This window comes from Capricornis sumatraensis, chromosome 16 (genome assembly GCF_032405125.1).
Source record: "Capricornis sumatraensis isolate serow.1 chromosome 16, serow.2, whole genome shotgun sequence".
Taxonomy (NCBI): Eukaryota; Metazoa; Chordata; class Mammalia; order Artiodactyla; family Bovidae; genus Capricornis; species Capricornis sumatraensis.
The window spans coordinates 67686183-67707032 of NC_091084.1; the positions used below are offsets into that span (position 1 = coordinate 67686183).

Consider the following 20850-nt stretch of genomic DNA (forward strand, 5'->3'; position numbering starts at 1 on the left):
CAGTAAATTTTGGCTATTTCTACATGGCAACAAAGGATTGAATTGGTTGATCTTATAAATATGATAGGCAGATTAAGTATTATTGTTGTCTAGATTATCAGATGTCAGATTACCTTTTTTTTTTTGATTGCTTACTTTTAAATATATTACCTTTGACTTGCTGGTCATTGGTTAAATATAGAAAGGCACATGGCAGAAACAGATAATTTATAAACATTGGACATTCTTATTATGTAGTTGAGAAAGAGATTGAAATGCTTTCAACCAGGCTTGCCATCCAACATGAAGATTCCTTTTTGAGAGTTGCCTTAACTCGACAAAGCCCATCAGTCAAGATGGTGGTATTTATCAATAGTTAAGAAAAAACTAACTGTTTTAGAAACAGTAAGCCGAGATTGAGTAAGCTGTGGGAAATAGTAAAGGACAAGGAAGCCTGGTGTGCTGCAGTCCCTAGGTTGCAAAGAGCGGACACGACTTAGTGACTAAACAATAGCAAAAGTGTCTTAAAGATCAGATTTCAGTCTAAAAGCTTTAGAGATCTTCAGAAATTCCATTCCTCATCATCAATGAATACAATTATTTTCCCTCTCAGAGAATGAATATATAAATGGTTATTTTATATATAACCCACCAGTGACTATAAAATGGATAAAGGACAAGGTAGCTTACTTTATAACCTACTTATTATCAGACTGTTCGTGTCTGTAATGGTTTCACCATTTTGTAAATCTGTCCTATTTAGAGGTAAAGCAGTTCAGTTTTTGTGTTGACTATTCTCTGATTTTATGTGTAAAAATCATATCCCTGTAAAAAAAACTTAGCTTTTGAGGATAAGGACTTTACATATTTTGTATCATTCACAATGTTCTATGGATAGGTAGACTTATACGCGCTGTTCAATTTAAAAGTTGAGATACAGGAAATCCATTTCCTTTCTGCAAGTATGCGTTGAATTTACTACACATAAGGTGCTGGGTGTGTTAGACTCCAACTATGCAAGTTTGTGTGTTTTCCTTTTATCCTGGAGAAACGAATGACAGGAACGTGGAATGTGGTGGATACTGAGTCGTCTTGTTTTGAAAGAACTGTTCCCATGGCAGTGGGCTTTTTAGGAAGGAAACCATTATTGCTGAAAACCCTACCTTCTTTGCAAATCTATGAGGGACCTGAAGAATTTCAGCCAAGGAATGGCAGAGTTGTTCTTTTTGATGCACAGTGTTGTCAGTCGGATCTTAAATAGCTCTGAAAGCAGAATTGATTTTGATTTCACATTTGAAGTGATGTTTGCTCTGGCAGCCATTGGGTCTGGTAGATATTGGTTTTCATATTAAGAGTCTTGACCTTTACTCTCCTTGCCTCTGTTGTTGGCTGGCCCCTAACCAGTGAAGGAGTTTAGCTTTGGACTCATCAAGGGAAAGCCAGTCTTTCCACCAACCTTACTGAGTATTTAAAAGTGTTACTTCTCTAATTATAAAACGTGTGAACACACTGACTGCTGACTAATCATGTTAACATGCTTATCATAGTGATGTTTCTTGGCCCTGAGTTTGGAGATACAAATCTGGTAGATTTAAATAACATAAGAGATGAAACTGCTTTCTTAGAAATCAGTTTCTGATGTGACGTCTTGGGCTCAGAACAGGGCTCTGCAGCCGGACTGCAGCTGTGGCGCCTTGAATGCGGTGATTCTGGGTGTTAGAACTCCTTGCCTGTAAAACAGGCAATAATAGAGTTGTTGAGAGGATTAGCTGAGTTAATGCATATAAAAAGCTGGCTAGTATTATTGTTTTCATTTCCCCTAATTAATCAGGTCACATTCTACGATTTCAGTAATTAATCATAGTCATGCGTGCATGCTCAGCCTCTAACTTGTGTCTGACTCTGTGCAACCCCATGGACTGTAGCCTGCCAGGCTCCTCTGTCCATGGGATTTTCCAGGCAAGAGTACTGGAGTGGGTTGCCGTTTCCTCCTCCAGGGGATCTTCCTCACTCAGGGATCAAAAAAGACATGATTACAAAATTCTTAAGCTTCCAGGTGGTATCTGCAGTGGAGAGAGATGTATTTCAAATCTGTTTCCGTTTTTGAATAGCAGTACCTGCTCAGTTATCTCCTCATATATGCTCCCATTGGCAACAGCCAAGGCATGCCTGTTGTTAATTAATCACTTCCACTGAGAACTTAATTAGTGTCTTAATTAGGATCATCATTGAGTAGCAGGCCGCAGCATCCTGCGCCAGCTGCAAGGTACTGGCTGGCTCCAGCAGCCCTTCTGGTCCTGCAGAAACAGGCCAAGGAGCAATCCTTTTGGGCTTCTGTTTGTTTTTCTGTATTCAGAGAGAGCTGTGGAAGATCATTGTTTGTCCATGATGCATCCATGATTCTGCCACATGTGCAAAAATAAATAAATAAATAAAGGGAACACATCTACTTCTAATGGATTGATCAGAAAACCAGGATTGGCTTTTGAATTCTTGCTGTTGTGCTAAACAAGCTGGAAACACAAAACACATTGTTGTTTGCAAGTGTTGGAAATGAGGCCATGCATTCTGAGTATGACGGATTATTTCATTTTTCTGCTGCAAGTGGAAGTTCCTTCCTTCTGGCATCATTGTTTTTTAATATGTTGTTTTGAAATATTGCCATATTGTTACAGGATGAAATCAACACTCCATTTTCTTTCTCTTTACCCCCTTAGGAAAATGTGGCAAAATGAGACAAAAGTAGCATCTTCTGGACTTGGTTTCCTATAGAAGTAGAAGTTGCGTTGAAAGGCATGATCAAGCTGTGCCCCAGACAACATTTCTCCCAGACCTTTTGGATGGGTTGTTAACATAGCAACAATCAGAGAAAAACTAATGCACCAGCAGCTTTTATTTTCTAGAAGGGAGACACCCTTGAGCCAAGTTCCCCAGTGAGAATAGGTGTTGTGAAACGGGCCTACTTTACTTGAGCATATTTGCTCATTCTTTTGACTGTCATAGGCTTTTTGATGATTTAGGTCAATTGTGGACTTGGTGAAGGGATCGAGTGATGTATTTTGTGTTCAACAGACGTGCTGCTGCTTCCAGGACAAGTGGAGCAGGAAGTGAGCTTGAGTGTTCCTTCTTACATTCCTTCTGTGGCCGTCCAGCCTGTCACCCCTGGAACGAAGCCCAGGCCCACCGTGAAAGCAGCAGATAAACGAAGGGAAGAGGTACTTCTCAGGGAATTCAGGCCTCTTGAAGTTGCCTCGATGCTATAACTGGTCCTTTCAGAGAAATGCCACCATACCCGTGTGCGCCTGTATTTTTCTCAGGTTTGGGAAAATGTGGAATTGAGGTTGCTTAATTGGGTCCCTCTCTCTGTCATCTCTCTCTAATGTGTATAATCCCTTTTGAACACACAGAGAGCAATTATGCTTTTACTCAGAAACTATTTTTATGTTGTCATGTTTGCCGTGCTGCAGGATGGTGCTACCTGGGGACTAATCCACAGATAGGTTGGACAGATTTCTTACCTCTTTTTGTCTGTACCAGCCTCTTTTCTTTTTGTTATTGCTTCCAAGTCTCTATAAACATTTTGCATTAGTTAAGGTAAGGCCAGGCTGCTATAGTAGGGAACCCTATAGGGGTTCAATAGGGAACAATAATTCAATGGCTGAAAGGAGAGAGAAGTTTATTTCTCTCCTGTAACAGTCTATAGAGAGCCTTTAAAGTGAGCAAGTGGTGGTTCTGTTTTCAGTCATTGGGGCCCACCAGGTTCCTTCTCCCTGGATCTCACTGCACCTCAGGACATTGTCTGCGTGTGCATGTTCCAAGTCAGGACTGTCCTACCTGGAGGGGCAGGGAATGAGAGGATGGGGACAGCGTGTTTCCCCAAGGCTGAGGACTTAGGCTCTTCATTTCTGCTCTCTCTCGTTGGCAACCACTTAGTCCCGTGTTCCTATCTGATCACCAGGGGGAAATGTCATCTAGCCATGTGCTTCTCCAGCATGGGAGAATGGAATCTGCCACATGTTAATTCTCCCTAATACACAACATGGAGAGTCATATCTTCATTTACTTAATAGACACGCACCAACCGAGGCCACTGATGGTGCTGGGTAGTGGCCTTTATCACCTTTTTAACGCTAGCATAAAAGGGGATCAGGTACAAGAAGTTGTTAAGGGCTCTTTATTATTGATTCCAAATAAAAATACTAGACTGTTTCCTGATTATTTAATCGTTCAGGTACTAGTCTTGTCACCTGAAGATATTCTGTTATGGACGCAGTCATTCAATCAGAAGTAATCCACACATTTCAATTTTTGCCCTTTGCTAATAGAACTTTTGTTCACTGACACCAGAAAAGTCTGTCTAGGAGGCTTGCAGACTTATATTGAACCCCCAAATAGGTTACTTGGAGAAGGAAATGGCAACCCACTCCAGTATTCTTGCCTGGAGAATCCCATGGACAAAGGAGCCTGGTGGGCTATCATTCATGGGGTCGAGACAGCCACTTTTCAGTGTCTTTTTGAATTATGGCGCTTCCTCTGAGTATTAAGAAGCTAAAATTGCAAGGTGATTGCTATGCAAGAATCAGCTTCTTTTAAAGACTTGTTCCTGTTCTTGACTTCAGTTGTGACTGTACAAATTATTGGGCCAGCCAGTATTCAGTGGCACTCATGCCATTATAGAAATTGTTACAAAATGGCTTTAGCTGATGGGTTTAAAAAAATGAATGATTTTTATGATCTCTCATATAGCCAGCAAAATGCTAGTTAAAAGCCTGTATATGACTGTATCTTTAAAACGAGTATAAGTTTCTTCTCAGAAAATGTGAAAATTTTTAAATGTTCAAATCAAAATGATAGGAACAATTTTTATGCTGGCAACTAATGAGACATACAGTTCGGTTCAGTTATAGTTCAGTCGCTCAGTCGTGTCCGACTCTTTGCGACCCCATGAACCGCAGCACGCCAGGCCTCCCTGTTCATCACCATCTCCCGGAGTTCACTCAGACTCACGTCCATCGAGTCCGTGATGCCATCCAGCCATCTCATCCTCTGTCATCCCCTTCTCCTCCTGCCCCCAATCCCTCCCCAGCATCAGTCTTTCCCAATGAGTCAACTCTTCTCATGAGGTGGCCAAAGTACTAATGAGACATAGATGAATAATTTTTGGCATTTCTTCAAATATGCAGAGTAATGTTGTGAGTGGGCTTTTAATTTCTAGACACTATTTGTTAGAGAAACATTTCAGGACTGTCTAGAATCACAGTACCGCACCACCTCTGCCTTGGTTTAATAGTATTAGTCTTATTCTAAAGTACGCAGTGCAAGAAAAAGAACATAATCACCAAATTCCAGCACATGGGTCCTGTGAGGACCTACCAAGGGGCCATTTTGGGCTAGAGACGGTGGTTCCTTTCTGTGATGTCAGTCTCAAAAGTTGAGAATGTATCCTGGATGTCCTGACTTCCTCTTAATTGCCTAGTAAGAATCTATAACTTCTTGAACTGAACTCATTTAATTTTTTTTGCTAATTTTATCACTGCTTTTATTCGTGTGCATTTCCCCCTTAACAGTCAAACCTTTTTCAAGAACCTTCCACTTTCCCTTTGTGAATAATTTCTTGCTGTGGTCATTCTATTTTGATGAATTTTGGAAGTTCTGAACTTTATAGAATTTTGGAAGTTCTATAAAGTTTTGAAGCTTTATAGAACAAAAAGAATTCACATTAAGAAGATAAAAAATTACCAGTTCCTTTCCTACTTTCCAAAGTACAGAAGAGGTCATTGAAGAAACTTTTGTAATATTTTAATGGGAGATGGCCTGTTTTTCCAATTCAAAATAGGACTCTCAAGTTTTTCACCTGTAAAGACAGTTTAGTTACCATATTACTGTGCAAGACAGCCTATAGCTAATGCTGCTATTATTGATTTGAGCATTAGTTTTATTTTCTTTAATTTGCCTGTGTGGTTCTGTGAATGAAAATGATTCTTCCTGTAACAGTGTCCCTCTTAGAATAAGTCACAGAAAAAATTTTAAGAAAACCAGCAGTTTTCTGATAGTGTACAAATTCTATTCCCTGGGAGGCTACAAAAAATTTCAATTAAATTTGAAATTAGACACCTGAAATCCATATATTTCTCTCAGCTCCTTAGGCAAAAATAACAAGTTAATAACTTAATTCACAGTTGTTTTCTATTTAGTAGCAGGGGATTTGGTGTCCCATTACACAAATTCTGTGCTTTGAAATAAATCAGAAGTTCAGTTTGCAATTTAAAAACCTCGGAGCCTTAGAGCTTAGAACCCGAAAATGAACGCAACTTGAAAGAAGAGAATTCCCAAAGTGTGCCACAGTAGCCAACAGCGGAAATGCATAAATAGAACAGCAGTTTTACTGTGGCTGGAAAGCTGTCATTTTGAAGATCATAGCAAAGTCTTCCAAACTGCAGGGTACATCAGGGTTCACTTTGAATAACATGTATGCCCCTTGTCTTAGAAGACTACATTCACTCGTGTGTGTCTCTATAAGGAGGTTCCTTAATTGAAATGCAAAGAAGTCAGAACTAGTGCTGAGTTCAGTGCTATGCCTATAGAAGACATAGTAAATACTGAATGAGCAAATAATCAAAAAAAACTTTACTAGCTACCGGGCGTGACTTTCTGGTATAATAAGATGGTGAGGGTCATTCTCTTTTTTCTTTTCTATTCGTTCATTCCCGTCAACATGTAAACACATCTAAGTCTCTCCCATTCTTAACAAAATGAAAGAAAACTAAGGAAAAATATCCTCCCCTTTACCTTGGACCCCTCTCGGCTATTGTCCTTTTTTCTCACTTTCCATGTAGACTTCACAAACCATTAGATCTAGCTCCCCTCGTCGTCTCTGCTTCCTTTCCCCTCGTTCCTCATTCAGTTCACTGCAAAATGTCCTTGTGCTGATCGTCTACCTGGACAGAGTCAGAATAAAGGTACCAAGCACTTTATTAGTGCCAAATGCCAGTGGACACTTTTCTGTCTTTAATGGGCCTCTCCACTGCAGTTGTCACCACTGATCTTGCCTGACACTCACACTCCTGGCGCTCCCGTGTGTATTTCTCTGGGTGTTCTTGCCCTGCTTCCTCTAGGGGTTTCCTGCCATGCTCCTCTTAGGAGCTGGTGTTCCTCAGGGTTCCATGCTAAATCACAGCTCTTCCCACTTGCACACATGGATCCGTTTTCGTCTCTAGGTAACTCCCCTTTGTGCTTCTGTCTCCAAATCTGTGTCTCTATAGCTTCAGATCTTTTGCTGAGCTCCAGGTTTGTGTGTTCACTGCCTGTTGACAATTCTATCTGGATTCCATAAGGTACATTCGAATCAGCATGTTAAATACTGAGCTTATCTTTACCTGCTTCCATTCCTGCATTCTTGTCTTTGTCCCTTCCCATATGCAAATTAGCCAGTTTTTCAAAAATTTTCAAAGGTCTGCTCTGAGTGCCCTGTGCTCCTTGTCTCTTGTCTGGACTGCTTCAGCCCACTCCTGACTCCAAGCCTACCCTTTATTCCATCTGCAAAGTGACTTATCTCAATGTACGCTCAAGGAGGGCAGGGCATCCTGTTCTCTGCACCACACCGGTGTCCCCAGCACTTATCTCAGTTAGCATTTGAATGAAGGAAGGAATTTATTTGAAATGCATAGATGACCAAGTATCTACTTGCTTTCAAAAAAAATCCTTCAGCGACCTTTCATCATCTCTGGGAAAAGCAGCATACAAGACCTGTCGTGACCTGGCACCATCCTCGTCTCCTGCTGCTCTCTACCTGACATTTTCAGCACTGACCTATTTGTAGATCTACATACATGAAATTCTGTGTCTTTCTTACTTGGCCTCCTCTGCTCATGAGACCTGCTTTTGTCCCAAGCTCATTTTCCCTCACCTTGTTAAATAATATTACCTTTGAAGATTCTGCTTAGATAGCACCTCTTCCAGGAAGCCTCCCCTGATTCCTTCCCAATGCCTTCTAATCTAGGCTGGGTTAGGCTTTCCTTCCTTTTACTATTCCCTCCTAACTATACCATGTATACGTACTACATTTTACTATAATTGTTCATATATGTATCTAAATCATTTCTCTGAGGTTTCCCACAAGTCTGCAGCTTTGTATCCTCAGCACCCAGCACAGCACCTAGATTTTAATAAACATTCGTGGAAAGAATGGAATATATCTGAATGATTGCAGGAGACTATTCCTCTGATATTTTGATCCAGAGATGTACTGGCCATCTTGCAGTACAGAGTGACAGTGATATACCCAAACAGCTTTAAAATGTCTTGAGTATCATATTTTGGCATTGCAGATAAGAAATTATTATCACCCTTGATTTCTTTCTTTTATTATATACATCAGCATTTCACTGATTGCCTAAAGGAATTAATCTAACAATAAAAGGTACTGTTAATAACTGAGTTTCTAAGTGAAGGCATTTATATTTTTAAGTATATTTTAAATTTTTAAAGTGTATTATAAATGAATAATTCTTGCATTGGCATTGTATATTTATTGGCTAGCTAAAAACTTATTCCTTGGCATCATTTAAGTTAATACCAAATAACTGATGAAGGAAATTGTGCTCTATAATAGAGAAAAATTTAAGTGTATGAAAAAGAACTTACAGAAAATAAAAACTTTCCACTTAAAGATTAATTTCTATATCTCCAGTTCCATAATGTTGGATATTGTGGCCAAAAGGTATCTTGGGACCCTTGGGAAGGGAGAGTGGTAAGAAGGTGATGGGTTGGGCCGTACCTGGGAGAAAGGACTAACTTGACTGTGGGAGTCAGCCCTTGTCAAGAGAGTTTAGAAATTCAACACACCAGCCTTGCTCTGTCTGGGTTGCTGGTGCAAGGTGGGTCATGACTAGGGTGTTGAGTGGGGAGTCAAGTAGGATTTTCTGGAGAGTGGTCATGCTCAGTTGGAAGTAAGCTAATTTTAGCACTTTGCCCTCCATGCTTGTGTAGCCCTTTTTGCATCCCTCTGTTGAGGAGCATGGAGCATGATCAGGAAATCACTCCCTTACTTCTCTCTTCTCCTTGAAGTTAACAAAACCTCGTGGACACAGATTTTCGTTTTCTTTATCTTTATGTGTTCTCAGTATCCAGTTCACATTAAACGCTCAATAGCTGTTTATGGAGTGAACACGTTGAGGGGAGGGAGGTGGGCAAGTGAGGGTTGTTCATGTGGTGTGAGTGAGTTCGAGAAGGATGCTCTTGCTCAGATTTCAGCTCAGCAAAGAGATTTGTTGTATTTGAACCCACTTTCCAGTCTCAGAGGGAGGTAGGTGAAGGCAGAGTGACTGCATCTATTGAGAGTGGCTAGTGAAGTCTGGTGGAGAAGGCAGTGGCACCGCACTCCAGTACTCTTGCCTGGAAAATCCTATGGACAGAGGAGCCTGGTGGGCTGCAGTCCATGGGGTCACTAGGAGTCGGATACGACTGAGCGACTTCACTTTCACTTTTCACTTAAAATGGGTTGTTTGAAGATTACTGCTAATTCCCACAAAGTTCCTAGTAACTGGGGCTGGCATGTGGTGGGAACTCACTCAGTGACAGGTCTCATCATTACCTTTGTCAGGAAAGCACAGACACTTTCTAATAAAGAGGAAATGAACAAGTCTCTGAAATTTGTTCTCTTGCTGGTTTTACTAAGAAAGGATGATAGATGGCTGGATATTTGCTATTAGCACTGCATACCCAACTACAAAATGCAACTTGCTAAACAGATAGGTGATACCTACTTTTCATGTTTTTTTTCCTTCGCATCTTTGAAAACAGCACACAGCTTCTGAGTGAGATGCTCCATTTTCAAGAACATTGCAAAAGCCACTTGATGAGATCATTTTCCATGCAAGAATATTTAAAGCTGATTATAGCTTCAGGGCATTTTTTTTTACTCTTGCATAAGCCATAGTTTTCAATTATTTCAGCATCATCATACATAATATAGAGCTACAAAGAAGTACTGCGTGATCTCATAGTATCACACGCCATTTGATTTTGGAGAGGCTTTCCAAGGGGTAATACAATGAGATTTAAAGCATTCTCTTTTGTTTATTGGAAAATACACTTTTTAAACTACCTTCCTTTAGGAAGTCTTTAAAACTCACAGATTATGAATAAGCAGGTACAAAATTATTATTTCTCTTTGCAGCTTCTCTGAGTTGCAAGTAAATTCTGTAATATTTTAAAATTCTTGGTGGGAAGAAAGGATCCTAGACTTTTTAATTTAAGGGGGACACTATGTGTTTTAATTCTTGCTGTTATTGGCCCAAGTACTATCTGAAGAAGTATGTTAAGCATAGGGTATTTTTATCTTCAAAAATGAATGTTTTTTTGATACAAGTCTTTTTTTAGTAAATACTAAAAATAAAAATGTCTTTAAGATTGAACAAAATCTTAGGGTTTATTTTCTCACATTTGAATATAACTTTTAAAAAGCAGGGACATCATTTTGCCAACAAAGGTCTGTATAGAGTCAAAGCTATGGTTTTTCCAGTAGTTTATGTATGGATGTGAGAGTTGGACCATAACATTGAAGAACATTGAAGAACTGAGGCTTTTAAATTGTGGTGTTGGAGAAAACTCTTGAGATTCCCTTGAACTGCATGGATATCAAACCAGTCCGTCCTAAGGGAAATCAACCCTGAATATTCATTGGAAGGACTGATGCTGAAACCGAAGCTCAGATACTTTGGCCACCTGATGTGAAGAGCCAACTCATTGGAAAAGACCCTGAGTCAGATAGGACTTAGCCTCTGAACAACAGCAAACTTAGTTTTTCTATATGCCTGTAGCCCTTATGCTACAAATGGTAAAAATGTATTGAATGTGTGCAAGAGAGATTTTCTGATTCTTGCCGTGGGTGGAATTAGCTAATGATATTCATTCCAACGCAGGATGGTACAAATGGGGCATATTAAAAGGCCTAAATTAGGTCAAATTGAATAATTGAATTTATTCCTTGACTTAAAAACAGCTTAATCAGCTGAGAGTGCTGAAGTCTAAAAAAAGTTTAATTAAATATTAATAGGGAGTTTATGCTTTCAGCTTTATCTTCATTTACAATGATTATATATGATTTTCCTCCTTCGTTACGTTTTATAGATCATTGGAGACGAAGTTCAGCCCTTCTCGCTTGATGAAGAATTCGATTATGATGCGGTGGTGCTAACCCCCAAGTTCACTCCTGCAGAGATGAATGCCATCAAAGAGCTATCCAAGCAGAAGACAAAGAGCGCAGACTTGGAGGAGCCCCATGACTGATCCACCCAGACCTCTTTACATTTATTTTGTTCTTATTCAAGCAACATGAAATTAAAAGATAAACCTGTTGTAATCCCCTTTATGTAAATGTGTGTGTGTGCATTGATTTATAGAGTTATTTCTCGGTGGACTTCCCTGGTGGCGCAGTGGTGAAGAATTTGCCTTCAATGCAAGTAGATGCAGCAGATGTGGGTTCAGTGTTGGGAAGATGCCCTGGGCAAGGGAATGGCAACCCACTCCAGTATTCTGGCCTGGGAAATCCTGTGGACAGAGGAGTCTGGGGGGCTACAGTCCATGGGGTTACAAAGAATCATACACAACGGAGCATGCCCACACCACCAATCTTTTCAGTAGGGCGATGGGTCTGAAAAGTGAAGTGAAAATAGCTCAGTTGTGTCCAGCTTTTTGTGACCCATGGGCTATACAGTCCATGGAATTCTCCAGGCCAGAATACTGGAGTGGGTAGCAGCCGTTCCCTTCTTCAGGGAATCTTCCCAACTCAGGGATTGAACCCAGGTCTCCCACATTGCAGGCAGATTCTTTACCATCTGAGCCACCAGGGAAGCCCAAGAATACTGGAGTGTGTAACCTATCCCTTCTCCAGCGGATCATCCTGATCCAGGAATGGAACTGGGGTTTTCTGCACTGCAGGTGGATTCTCTACCCAGGTGAGCTACCAGGGAAGCCCAGACGATGCGTCTAACAAAACCAACCTGCTCTCTATGGTTTATGTGGTTTAGTTGCTCAGTCGTGTCCAACTCTTGCGATCCCGTGGACTGTAACACACCAGACTCTTCCGTCCATGGAATTTTCCAGGCAAGAATTCTGGAGTAGATTGCCATTTCCTTCTCCAGGGGATCTTCCTGATCCAGGGATGAAACCCGGCCCCCTGCTTTGCAGACAGTCTACTGCATTGCAGACAGATTCTTTACCAGTTGATCCACCAGGGTGGCCTCTATCCTTACAGAATTCTCTTCTATCACTTGGCTGCATCCGTGACTGATAGGGGGAGAGGGAGGTGGCAAATGGGAACAGGAAGCAGCACCTACAGAAGGGTCTATCTGGTGAGAGCACTGCACGTAGGTAATTGTGACATAGACTGGAAATTTCACCCTACCTACTTGGGGAGGAAGGGCAATTGAGCATGCAAAGCCCAGAGAAGAACTGGTCAAGTGGTAGGTCCCAGGTGCCAGGTATCCAGAGACAGGTATATGAATGTGAGTGCTGAGAGGCTGGGCTTCGAGGATTGATTGGGAAAGACTTTACTGAAAAGGAAAGCATCTGAAAATTGGTTAGATGTCATTGTTAAATTCTTGTACTTTGTTACTGCTATTCAACCATGGATGAGGATAGTTACAAAGTACAAGGAATGATCTCTAGCTCCAGAAGTTTGAAATATAATTTGAGAAGGCAAGACATAGAGAAGGCAACCAGCAAATGTAAAAACTATTACGAAGTGCTAATTGCGTACAATACCCATGAATGCTTTAAAGGGCGGAGAGAAGGGTGAGGGCACAGAGGGGGAATAGTATATACGAAGTGATTTTTGTTATTGAAGGAATCAGTAACAAATCAGATGCACTTAGCCTTTTTTCCTTTGTATGTTTTTTATTCCTATTTTTTTTTCCATTATGGCTTATTATAGGGTATTGAATATAGTTCCCCGTGCTGTACGGTGGGACCTTGTTTATCCATTCCGTGTATAACAGTTTGCACCTGCTAATCCCAAACTCCTTATCCATTCCTCCTTTTCTCCCCACCCCCCATGCCTAGCAACCACAAGCCTATTCTCCAGACTTTCTGAGTCTTTCTATTTTATAGATAAGTGCTGTCAGTCTTTCTATTTCACAGATAAGTCTATTTGTGTCATATTTTAGATTCCACATATGAATGTTATTATATGATATTTCTCTTTCTCTTTCTGACTTGCTTCAGTTAGTATGATAATCTCTAGGTCTGTCCATGTTGCTATAATGGCATTATTTCATTCTCTGTTTGACCGAGTAGCATTCCATTGTATATATGTACCACAGCTTCTTTATCCACTCATCTTTTGATAGACATTTACAGTTTTCCCATATTTTGGCTGTTGTAAATAGTGCTGCAGTGAACATTGGGGTGCATATATCTTTTTGAATTATAGTTTGTCTGGATATATGCACAGGAATTGAATTGTTGGATCATATGGCAACTTTATTTTTAGTTTTTTGAGGAACCTTCATACTGTTCTCCATAGTGGCTGCACCTATTTCAAATGTACTTAGTCATAATTATTTTTAATACAAGCCTGTGCTTATATGTGTGTGTGTATTCATTAAACTGCCATTCATATTCCCTACAAAAGAATTTTGTTGATTTATTGTTGCCATAGTCAGGTGATTTCCATGTCTGTTTTTCTTTGTCTAGTCAACAGACTTTCACAGAACACCAGATATGTGCCAAGCCTATGCTTGAGGAGGATATAGGTAAATTAGATATAGTCTGATTTAGTGGGAAAGACAAATGTATATGCAAATAATTACCATACAGCTACACGATCCAACCTCATAGCCACTAGCCACTAGTGTGACTGAGGAACTGATTTTTGGATGTTAATTTTAACTTAAAATATAAAGTTGATATTTGATGCAGTTATTATAAAACTCTCAAGTTCATTTGGAACAACTTGGGTATGTGAATCTACTTTTTTCAGTTGTAACTTTTATGACAACTAAATACAGATCAACTATTTTTGATAACAACTTAGTGTTTAAAATATGCTGTAAAGGGAAAACATACATTGGATTTCAAAGAACTAATATGAAAAATTATAGAATATCTTGTTTTTTGTATTGATTACATATTGACATAATATCTTGGATGTATCTGGTTAAGTAAAATATATTGTTAAATATTACCAATTTCTTTTTGCCTTTTTAATGAGGCTATTGGGGCATTTAAAATTATGCCTGTGGCTTGTATATTTTTATTTGATGGCATTGCAGTAGAGTATAATCAGTACTGTAAGAGTGGTGTGTACTAAGAGCTACTGGGTGAAGCAAATTGGAGTTACTGAATCTCCCCACCCTGGAGAGGTGGGGAATATTCACAGAGGAGGAAAGCTTTGAGGTTGGTCGGAATCAGTAGGACCTTTTGATTTGCAGCTATTAGAGTAGTTGACGTGGGAGATAAGAGCTGGAACTAAGGCAGTTGGGGTGGACATGACATGGAGGGCGTGGTCTGATTAGAGATTTGCAGGTAGAACTTTCAAGGATTGTTGGTTGGTGCATTGTGGGCATAAGGGAGCAGTTGTGAGGTTAAGACAATATATTTTTTGATGATTAAATTTACTTTTAATTAGAGGATAATTGCTTTACAATATTGGGTTATTGTGAGGTTAAGACAGTATTTTAGTATGCAGTCTATATACATGCTAACTTGAGGAGACAACCACAGTGTGTTATAGTTGTTCACAAGATCAGAGACTCTCCTTTGACTATATATATATATATATATATATATAGCATTTTGGTTTTTTAAATAAAAGGCTTCATTGTTTTAAAAAATTCTTTTTAATTAATTTATTTTGATTGGAGGATAATTACAATATTGTGATGGTTTTTGCCATATATCGACATGAATCGGCCATTTTATAAAATTAAATAGTTTTATAATAGAAGAAACAAAAGCAGCTATTCAAAAAGAATTACATGTTGGCAGAGTATTCCATTAACTGGGGCGGGGTGGGGGCAGGGGTAGACGGCAGATGCATGTTACTGCAGAGCAGTCTATCTGTAGAGTTGGTATATCATTAGCTTCATTCCCTTTGGAAATTTTTGATTCCTGCGTTATTTGGGGCAGTTGTGCATTACAGCAAAAGTGACACTGGAAATAGGTCCATAAAGCCTTTGAGTGAATTAGTTTTGTCTCAGTTGTACCATTACTCTTGCCCTAACTAGTAAAAACTCCACCATGACTTTCAGCTTTATGGATCCCTTGAATTGATGTGAATGGTTCATTTTGTGTTGACTGGAAAACCCTAACCAAGTGCCTTTAGAAGAAGCCTACAAGTGTATGTATGGATAATACTTACTTGGATTAGGTAGTGGGATTTAGGATACGATTAAGAAAGAGTAGAAGATCAGGAGAAGCTCCTGCAGGTATGCACCAAAATGGTAGGGGAGAACATGAAAATTTTGAGTATCTTGAAATAAAGTGGCAGTTGCTACACAAACTAGCTGGAAGGGAGAAAAGTTCACTCCAAGTCTGCAGTCCCAGCCCTAGCTTGTTCTGTGTGGTGGCTCAATTGGCAGTCTTATTACTGCAGGATCCATCTTATATGGAATCACATAAGGAGAAAAAAATATTTAGACCTGGGATTGGACTTTCTTGGTTCCTTCATCAAAAAATTTCTTTTCCCATGAATGAGATAGAGCTGCATCCTCTTAAAAGAAATTTTCCTTCAGTTCAGTTGCTCAGTTGTATGTGACTCTTTGCGACCTCATGGACTGTAGCACGCTAGGCCTCTGTGTCCATCACCAACTCCTGGAGTTTACTCAAACTCATGTCCATTAAGTCAGTGATGCCATCCAACCATCTCATCCTTTGTTGTCCCCTTCGACTCCCACCTTCAATCTTTCCCAGCATTAGGGTCTTTTCAGATGAGTCAGTTCTTCACATCAAGTGGCCAAAGTATTGGAGTTTTATCCTCAGCATCAGTCCTTCGACTGATTTCCTTTAGGATGGACTGGTTGGATCTCCTTGCAGTCCAAGGGACTCTAAAGAGTCTTCTCCAACACCACAGTTCAAAAGCATCAGTTCTTCACTGCTCAACTTTCTTTATAGTCCAACTCTCACATCCATACATGACTACTGGAAAAACCATAGCTTTGCCTAGACAGACCTTTGTTGGCAAAGTAATATCTCTGCTTTTTAATATGCTGTCTAGGTTGGTCATAACTTTCCTTCCAAGGAACAAGTATCTTTTAATTTCATGGCTGCAGTCACCATTTGCAGTAATTTTGGAGCCCAGAAAAATAAAGTCTGTCACTGTTTCTACATCTATTTGCCATGAAGTGATGGGACCACATGCCATGATCTTAGTTTTCTGAATGTTGAGTTTTAAGCCAACTTTTGCACTCTCCTCTTTCATTTTCATCAAGAGGCTTTTTAGTTCTTTCATCAAGAAATTTTCCTCATGTGATAGTAATTGTATGATTGAATTAAAATATGAAAAAGGCAAAAAAATTTCATTTCATTGGCTTGTTTCTTGGAGGTCAAAGGTGTATGAATACAGTAGCATGGGAAATGACGTGAAAGAAACAATCTTGGAATTCCCTAGAAAAATATGTCTCCATAAGCAAGAGAATTCCAAAGAAACATCTCCTTCTGCTTTATTGACTATGCCAAAGCCTTTGACTGTGTATATCACAACAAACTGTGGAAAATTCTTAATGAGATGGGAATAATAGACCACCTGACCTGCTTCCTGAGAAATCTGTATGCAGGTCAAGAAGCAACAGTTAGAACCGGACATGGAACAACAGACTGGTTCCAAATAGGAAAAGGAGTACGTCAAGGCTGTATATTGTCACCCTGCTTATTTAACATCTATGCAGAGTACATCATGAGAAACACTGGGCTGGAAGAAGTACAAGCTGGAATAAAGATTACCAGGAGAAATATCAATAACCTCAGATATGCAGATTACACCACCCTTACGGCAGAAAGTGAAGAAGAACTAAAGAACCTCTTGATGAAAGTGAAAGAGGAGAGTGAAAAAGTTGGCTTAAAACTTAACGTTCAGAAAACTAAGATCATGGTATCCGGTCCCATCACTTCAAGGCAAATAGATGGGGAAACAGTGGAAACAGTGTCAGATTTTATTTTGGGGGGCTCCAAAATCACTGCAGATGGTGATGGTAGCCATGAAATTAAAAGATGCTTACTCCTTGGAAGGAAAGTTATGACCAACCTAGACAGCATATTAAAAAGAAGAGACATTGCTTTGCCAACAAAGGTCCATCTAGTGAAGGCTATGGTTTTTCCAGTAGTTATGTATGGATGTGAGAGTTGGACTATAAAGAAAGCTGAGTAGTGAAGAATTGATGCTTTTGAACTGTGGTGTTGGAGAAGACTCTTGAGAGTCCGTTGGACTGCAAGGAGATCCAACCAGTCCATCCTAAAGGAGATCAGTCCTGGGTTTTCATTGGAAGGACTGATGTTGAAGCTGAAACTCCAATACTTTGGCCACCTGATGGGAAGAACTGACTCATTTGAAAAGACCCTGATGCTCAGAAAGATTGAGGGCACCAAAAGAAATGGATGACAGAAGATGAGATGGTTGGATGGCATCACTGACTTAATGGACCTGAGTTTGAGTAAAGGGGAGTTAGTTATGGATAGGGAGGCCTCGTGTGCTGCAGTCCAAGGGGTTGCAGAGTCGGACACGACTAAGCGACTGAACTGAACTGAGAAATCCATTCGCCTCACCCTGGCCTACCCAGCCCGTATATCCATTGGCCCCTCCAATCTCATTTTGTACCTCCTCATCATTGGAGAAGGAAATGGCAACCCACTTCAGTGTTCTCGCCTGGAGAATCCCAGGGACGGGGAACCTGGTGGGCTGCCGTCTCTGGGGTCACACAGAGTCGGACACGACCGACGCGACTTAGCAGCAGCAGCAGCAGCATTGTTTTTTTTTTTTTTTTATTATGTTCTAACCAGTTTGCATTCTTTTTGTTTTTCAAACACTCTGCCTTGTTTCCACCTCTGTGCTTTTCCCTTGCTCTTCTTTCTCTCTGGTTTCCCCTGCTCTTGGTGTGACTCCTCTTTCTGTTTATTCAGGTCTCAGGTGAAGTGTGTCTCCCAGAGTCTCTTTCTGAGCAGCCTATCTCATCCTGTTCTCACAGCCCTCGCCCTGTCACTGTGCATCCCTTTACCCTACATTGTCTGTGTCTTACCAGACTCTCCCATTAGATCATAAACTGCAAGAGGGTACAGCGCTCCTCTGTCTTTTTGCTGCCATGTCCCCAACAGCTGAAAAAGGCCTGCAATACAGTAGCTATTCAATAAATAGTGACTGAATGAATCAAACCTCTAAAGTTTGAAGAAGAACCGAGAGGTCCATTTCATCAATTCAGTTTGGTTAAACATTTATTGAGCGCTTTTATATTCAAGGCATAATATATATATATATATATATATATATATAATATAAATATATTGCTTCTTAGACTCATGATGATTATCCAATGGCCAGTGCAAATATGGGCTAGAACTGTTTCATTTAACCTGTTCCTTCTCTGCCTTGCCTAACCCCATGGAGAATTGTGGCTCACATGGGAACTTGACCTACTTCTCAGCTGTTCTTTTAAAACCTTGTTAGGATTTCTTTCATTGAAAACCCTACTTGGGAGCCATTCACGAGATATAATACCAGTATTCCCAACATTCTGCGTTAAAAAATGTGGACTGCTGACTGGAAAAGAAAAGGCTGAAAGGGAAAAAACCTGGAAGGGAAAAGAAAACAGAACTTAAAGAGTGAGTTAGGAAGAAGAAAATTTCATTTTGGTAGCTGATTGTAAAACAGAATCTTTTATCCATCCGTTCAAAAATGTTAATGCTCACCAGAGTCATCACATTTTAGAGGAGGTCTTAAAGCCTAATTCCCTTGTTTTCATTACATTTTTATTTTAGTGTCATGTAAGTCACAAGAGATTTGTAAACAGGAGGGACATAATCTGATTGAGGGGAGACAGGTGGAGAGGGGCTAGGGCTGTACTATGTTGGGGAAAGGCTCTGTTGGAGGGGTGTGCCAGGCTGTATTGTAAAGGGGTTTCCTACTGTTCTCTCACTCTGGAAGTTACTGTGATTTCATTATCCCCTGTGTTCTGAAAATTTATGGTGATCTTTGCTGACACAGATCTGTTTTCGTTTTTGGTACTGGGCACTCAGTAGCCTTTTAGTCTGGAAAGCTACATCCTTGGTTCTGGGAAATTGTCTTGAATTATTTTTTGATGACCTTCTTTCCATTTCTTCTTTGTTTTCCTAGAATGTTTGCTTTTTGGATACTGAACTTCTTAGATGGTACTCTAATATTTTTGTACTCGCTTCTGTTTTCTTTCTTTTTGCTCTATTTTCTGAGACTTTCCTCAACTTTATTTTCCATGTTTTTTATTGCAAGATGCATGTACTTTTCTTTTTTGCATTTTAAAATCCACTAAATAGTAAAGCCATTTCCATGAAAAGGAAAATAAGGGCAGATGCCACGAAACCATATCTAGACAGATCAGGACAGCATACCAGAGCTGCATCAGGACTGGACCATTAGAACTGTGTGAATGAAGGTAGCATCTCATCCTTGATAAGGCTGAGCATGGTGCCCTTCGAAGGGAAGTGCTTGTGTTTATGACACTGAATGCGCAGAGGAGATGGAGATGTCAGGAGGGTGTTGGGTATTCCTAGCATGTTGTAGAAAGCCTCAGGGGTGACCAAGTGGAGGCTAACTAAGTTCTAGGATCCCTGACACTGAGAGAGGGAAGTGACACATTAGGTGCTGCGTCTCTGGCTGGGTCTCTGGAATGTGTGTCTTTTCTGTGTTAGGCATTCCATCCTCTGAAGCACGTCTCTTTCCTATTCCTGATGTTCCTATTTCTGTTCATGGCACCACATTGGTTGCCTGAGTATCATTTTGGCCTCTATACTACCTTTTGGTTCCAATCTCTCCTTTGTATCCCTCTGGCCTTTATTCAAGACTTCATTGTTACTGATCTCCTTCTGGAACCCTTCCTACTTCCCAATTAGTCTCTAAATGTCTCTATTCTTTCCATTGTAGCTTCCTTTGCACATTGCTTTCATATTCATCTTTGTGTTGCAATCTTTTTCAAAACCACTACTAGCTGCTCCTTGTCTACTGATATTAAAAACTTTTCAGTTTAACTTACAAGGCCCTATTCCCTAGCACTGCCACGACACAGAGGAAACAGGGCACATGGCTCCCAAATGTCCCCTCCACCTTCTTGATTTTCTTCTTATTGTTCTTTCTTTCTGGGTGGTCACCCTTCATTTCTGCCCAGTGAATTTCTACTCATCCTTTAAGATGCACCCCAGGGGTCACTTCCTCTGTGAAATTTTCTGATTCTTCCCTGAAACCTCCATAGCATTTTGTAACAGTGTTGCTACTTGTCACATTCTGCCTTGTGAACACTCTTTCCCTGCCGCTCTACTCCAGTCTAAGGGCAAACACTAAATCTCATTCATTCATGCATATTTAGGAAGCAGGTTTCTTACATATTATGGTTCTCATCACTCAGTTCAGTTCAGCTCAGTTCAGTCGCTCATTCGTGTCCGACTCTTTGCGACCCCATGAATCGCAGCATGCCAGGCCTCCCTGTCCATCACCATCTCCTGGAGTTCACTCAAACTCATGTCCATCGAGTCAGTGATGCCATCCAGCCATCTCGTCCCCTTCTCCTCCTGCCCCCAATCCCTCCCAGCATCAGAGTCTTTTCCAATGAGTCAGTTCTTCGCATGAGGTGGCCAAAGTACTGGAGTTTCAGCTTTAGCATCATTCCTTCCAAAGAATACCCAGAGCTGATCTTT

At 40.3% G+C, this 20850-nt stretch overlaps 1 protein-coding gene across 2 annotated transcripts in view; it reads left to right on the top strand.

Moving 5' to 3' along the window:
* The window catches only part of IFTAP (intraflagellar transport associated protein), a 67809-nt gene extending 56477 nt beyond the window's left edge, over positions 1–11332 (top strand). For both annotated transcript variants that reach the window (XM_068989078.1, XM_068989077.1), the window contains 2 exons: positions 3052–3194; positions 11110–11332. In XM_068989078.1, the coding sequence (XP_068845179.1) occupies positions 3052–3194; positions 11110–11268 (302 nt within the window). In that variant the 3' untranslated portion in view covers positions 11269–11332. The remainder of the gene's footprint in view (positions 1–3051; positions 3195–11109) is intronic.
* Positions 11333–20850: the final 9518 nt, after the last annotated feature.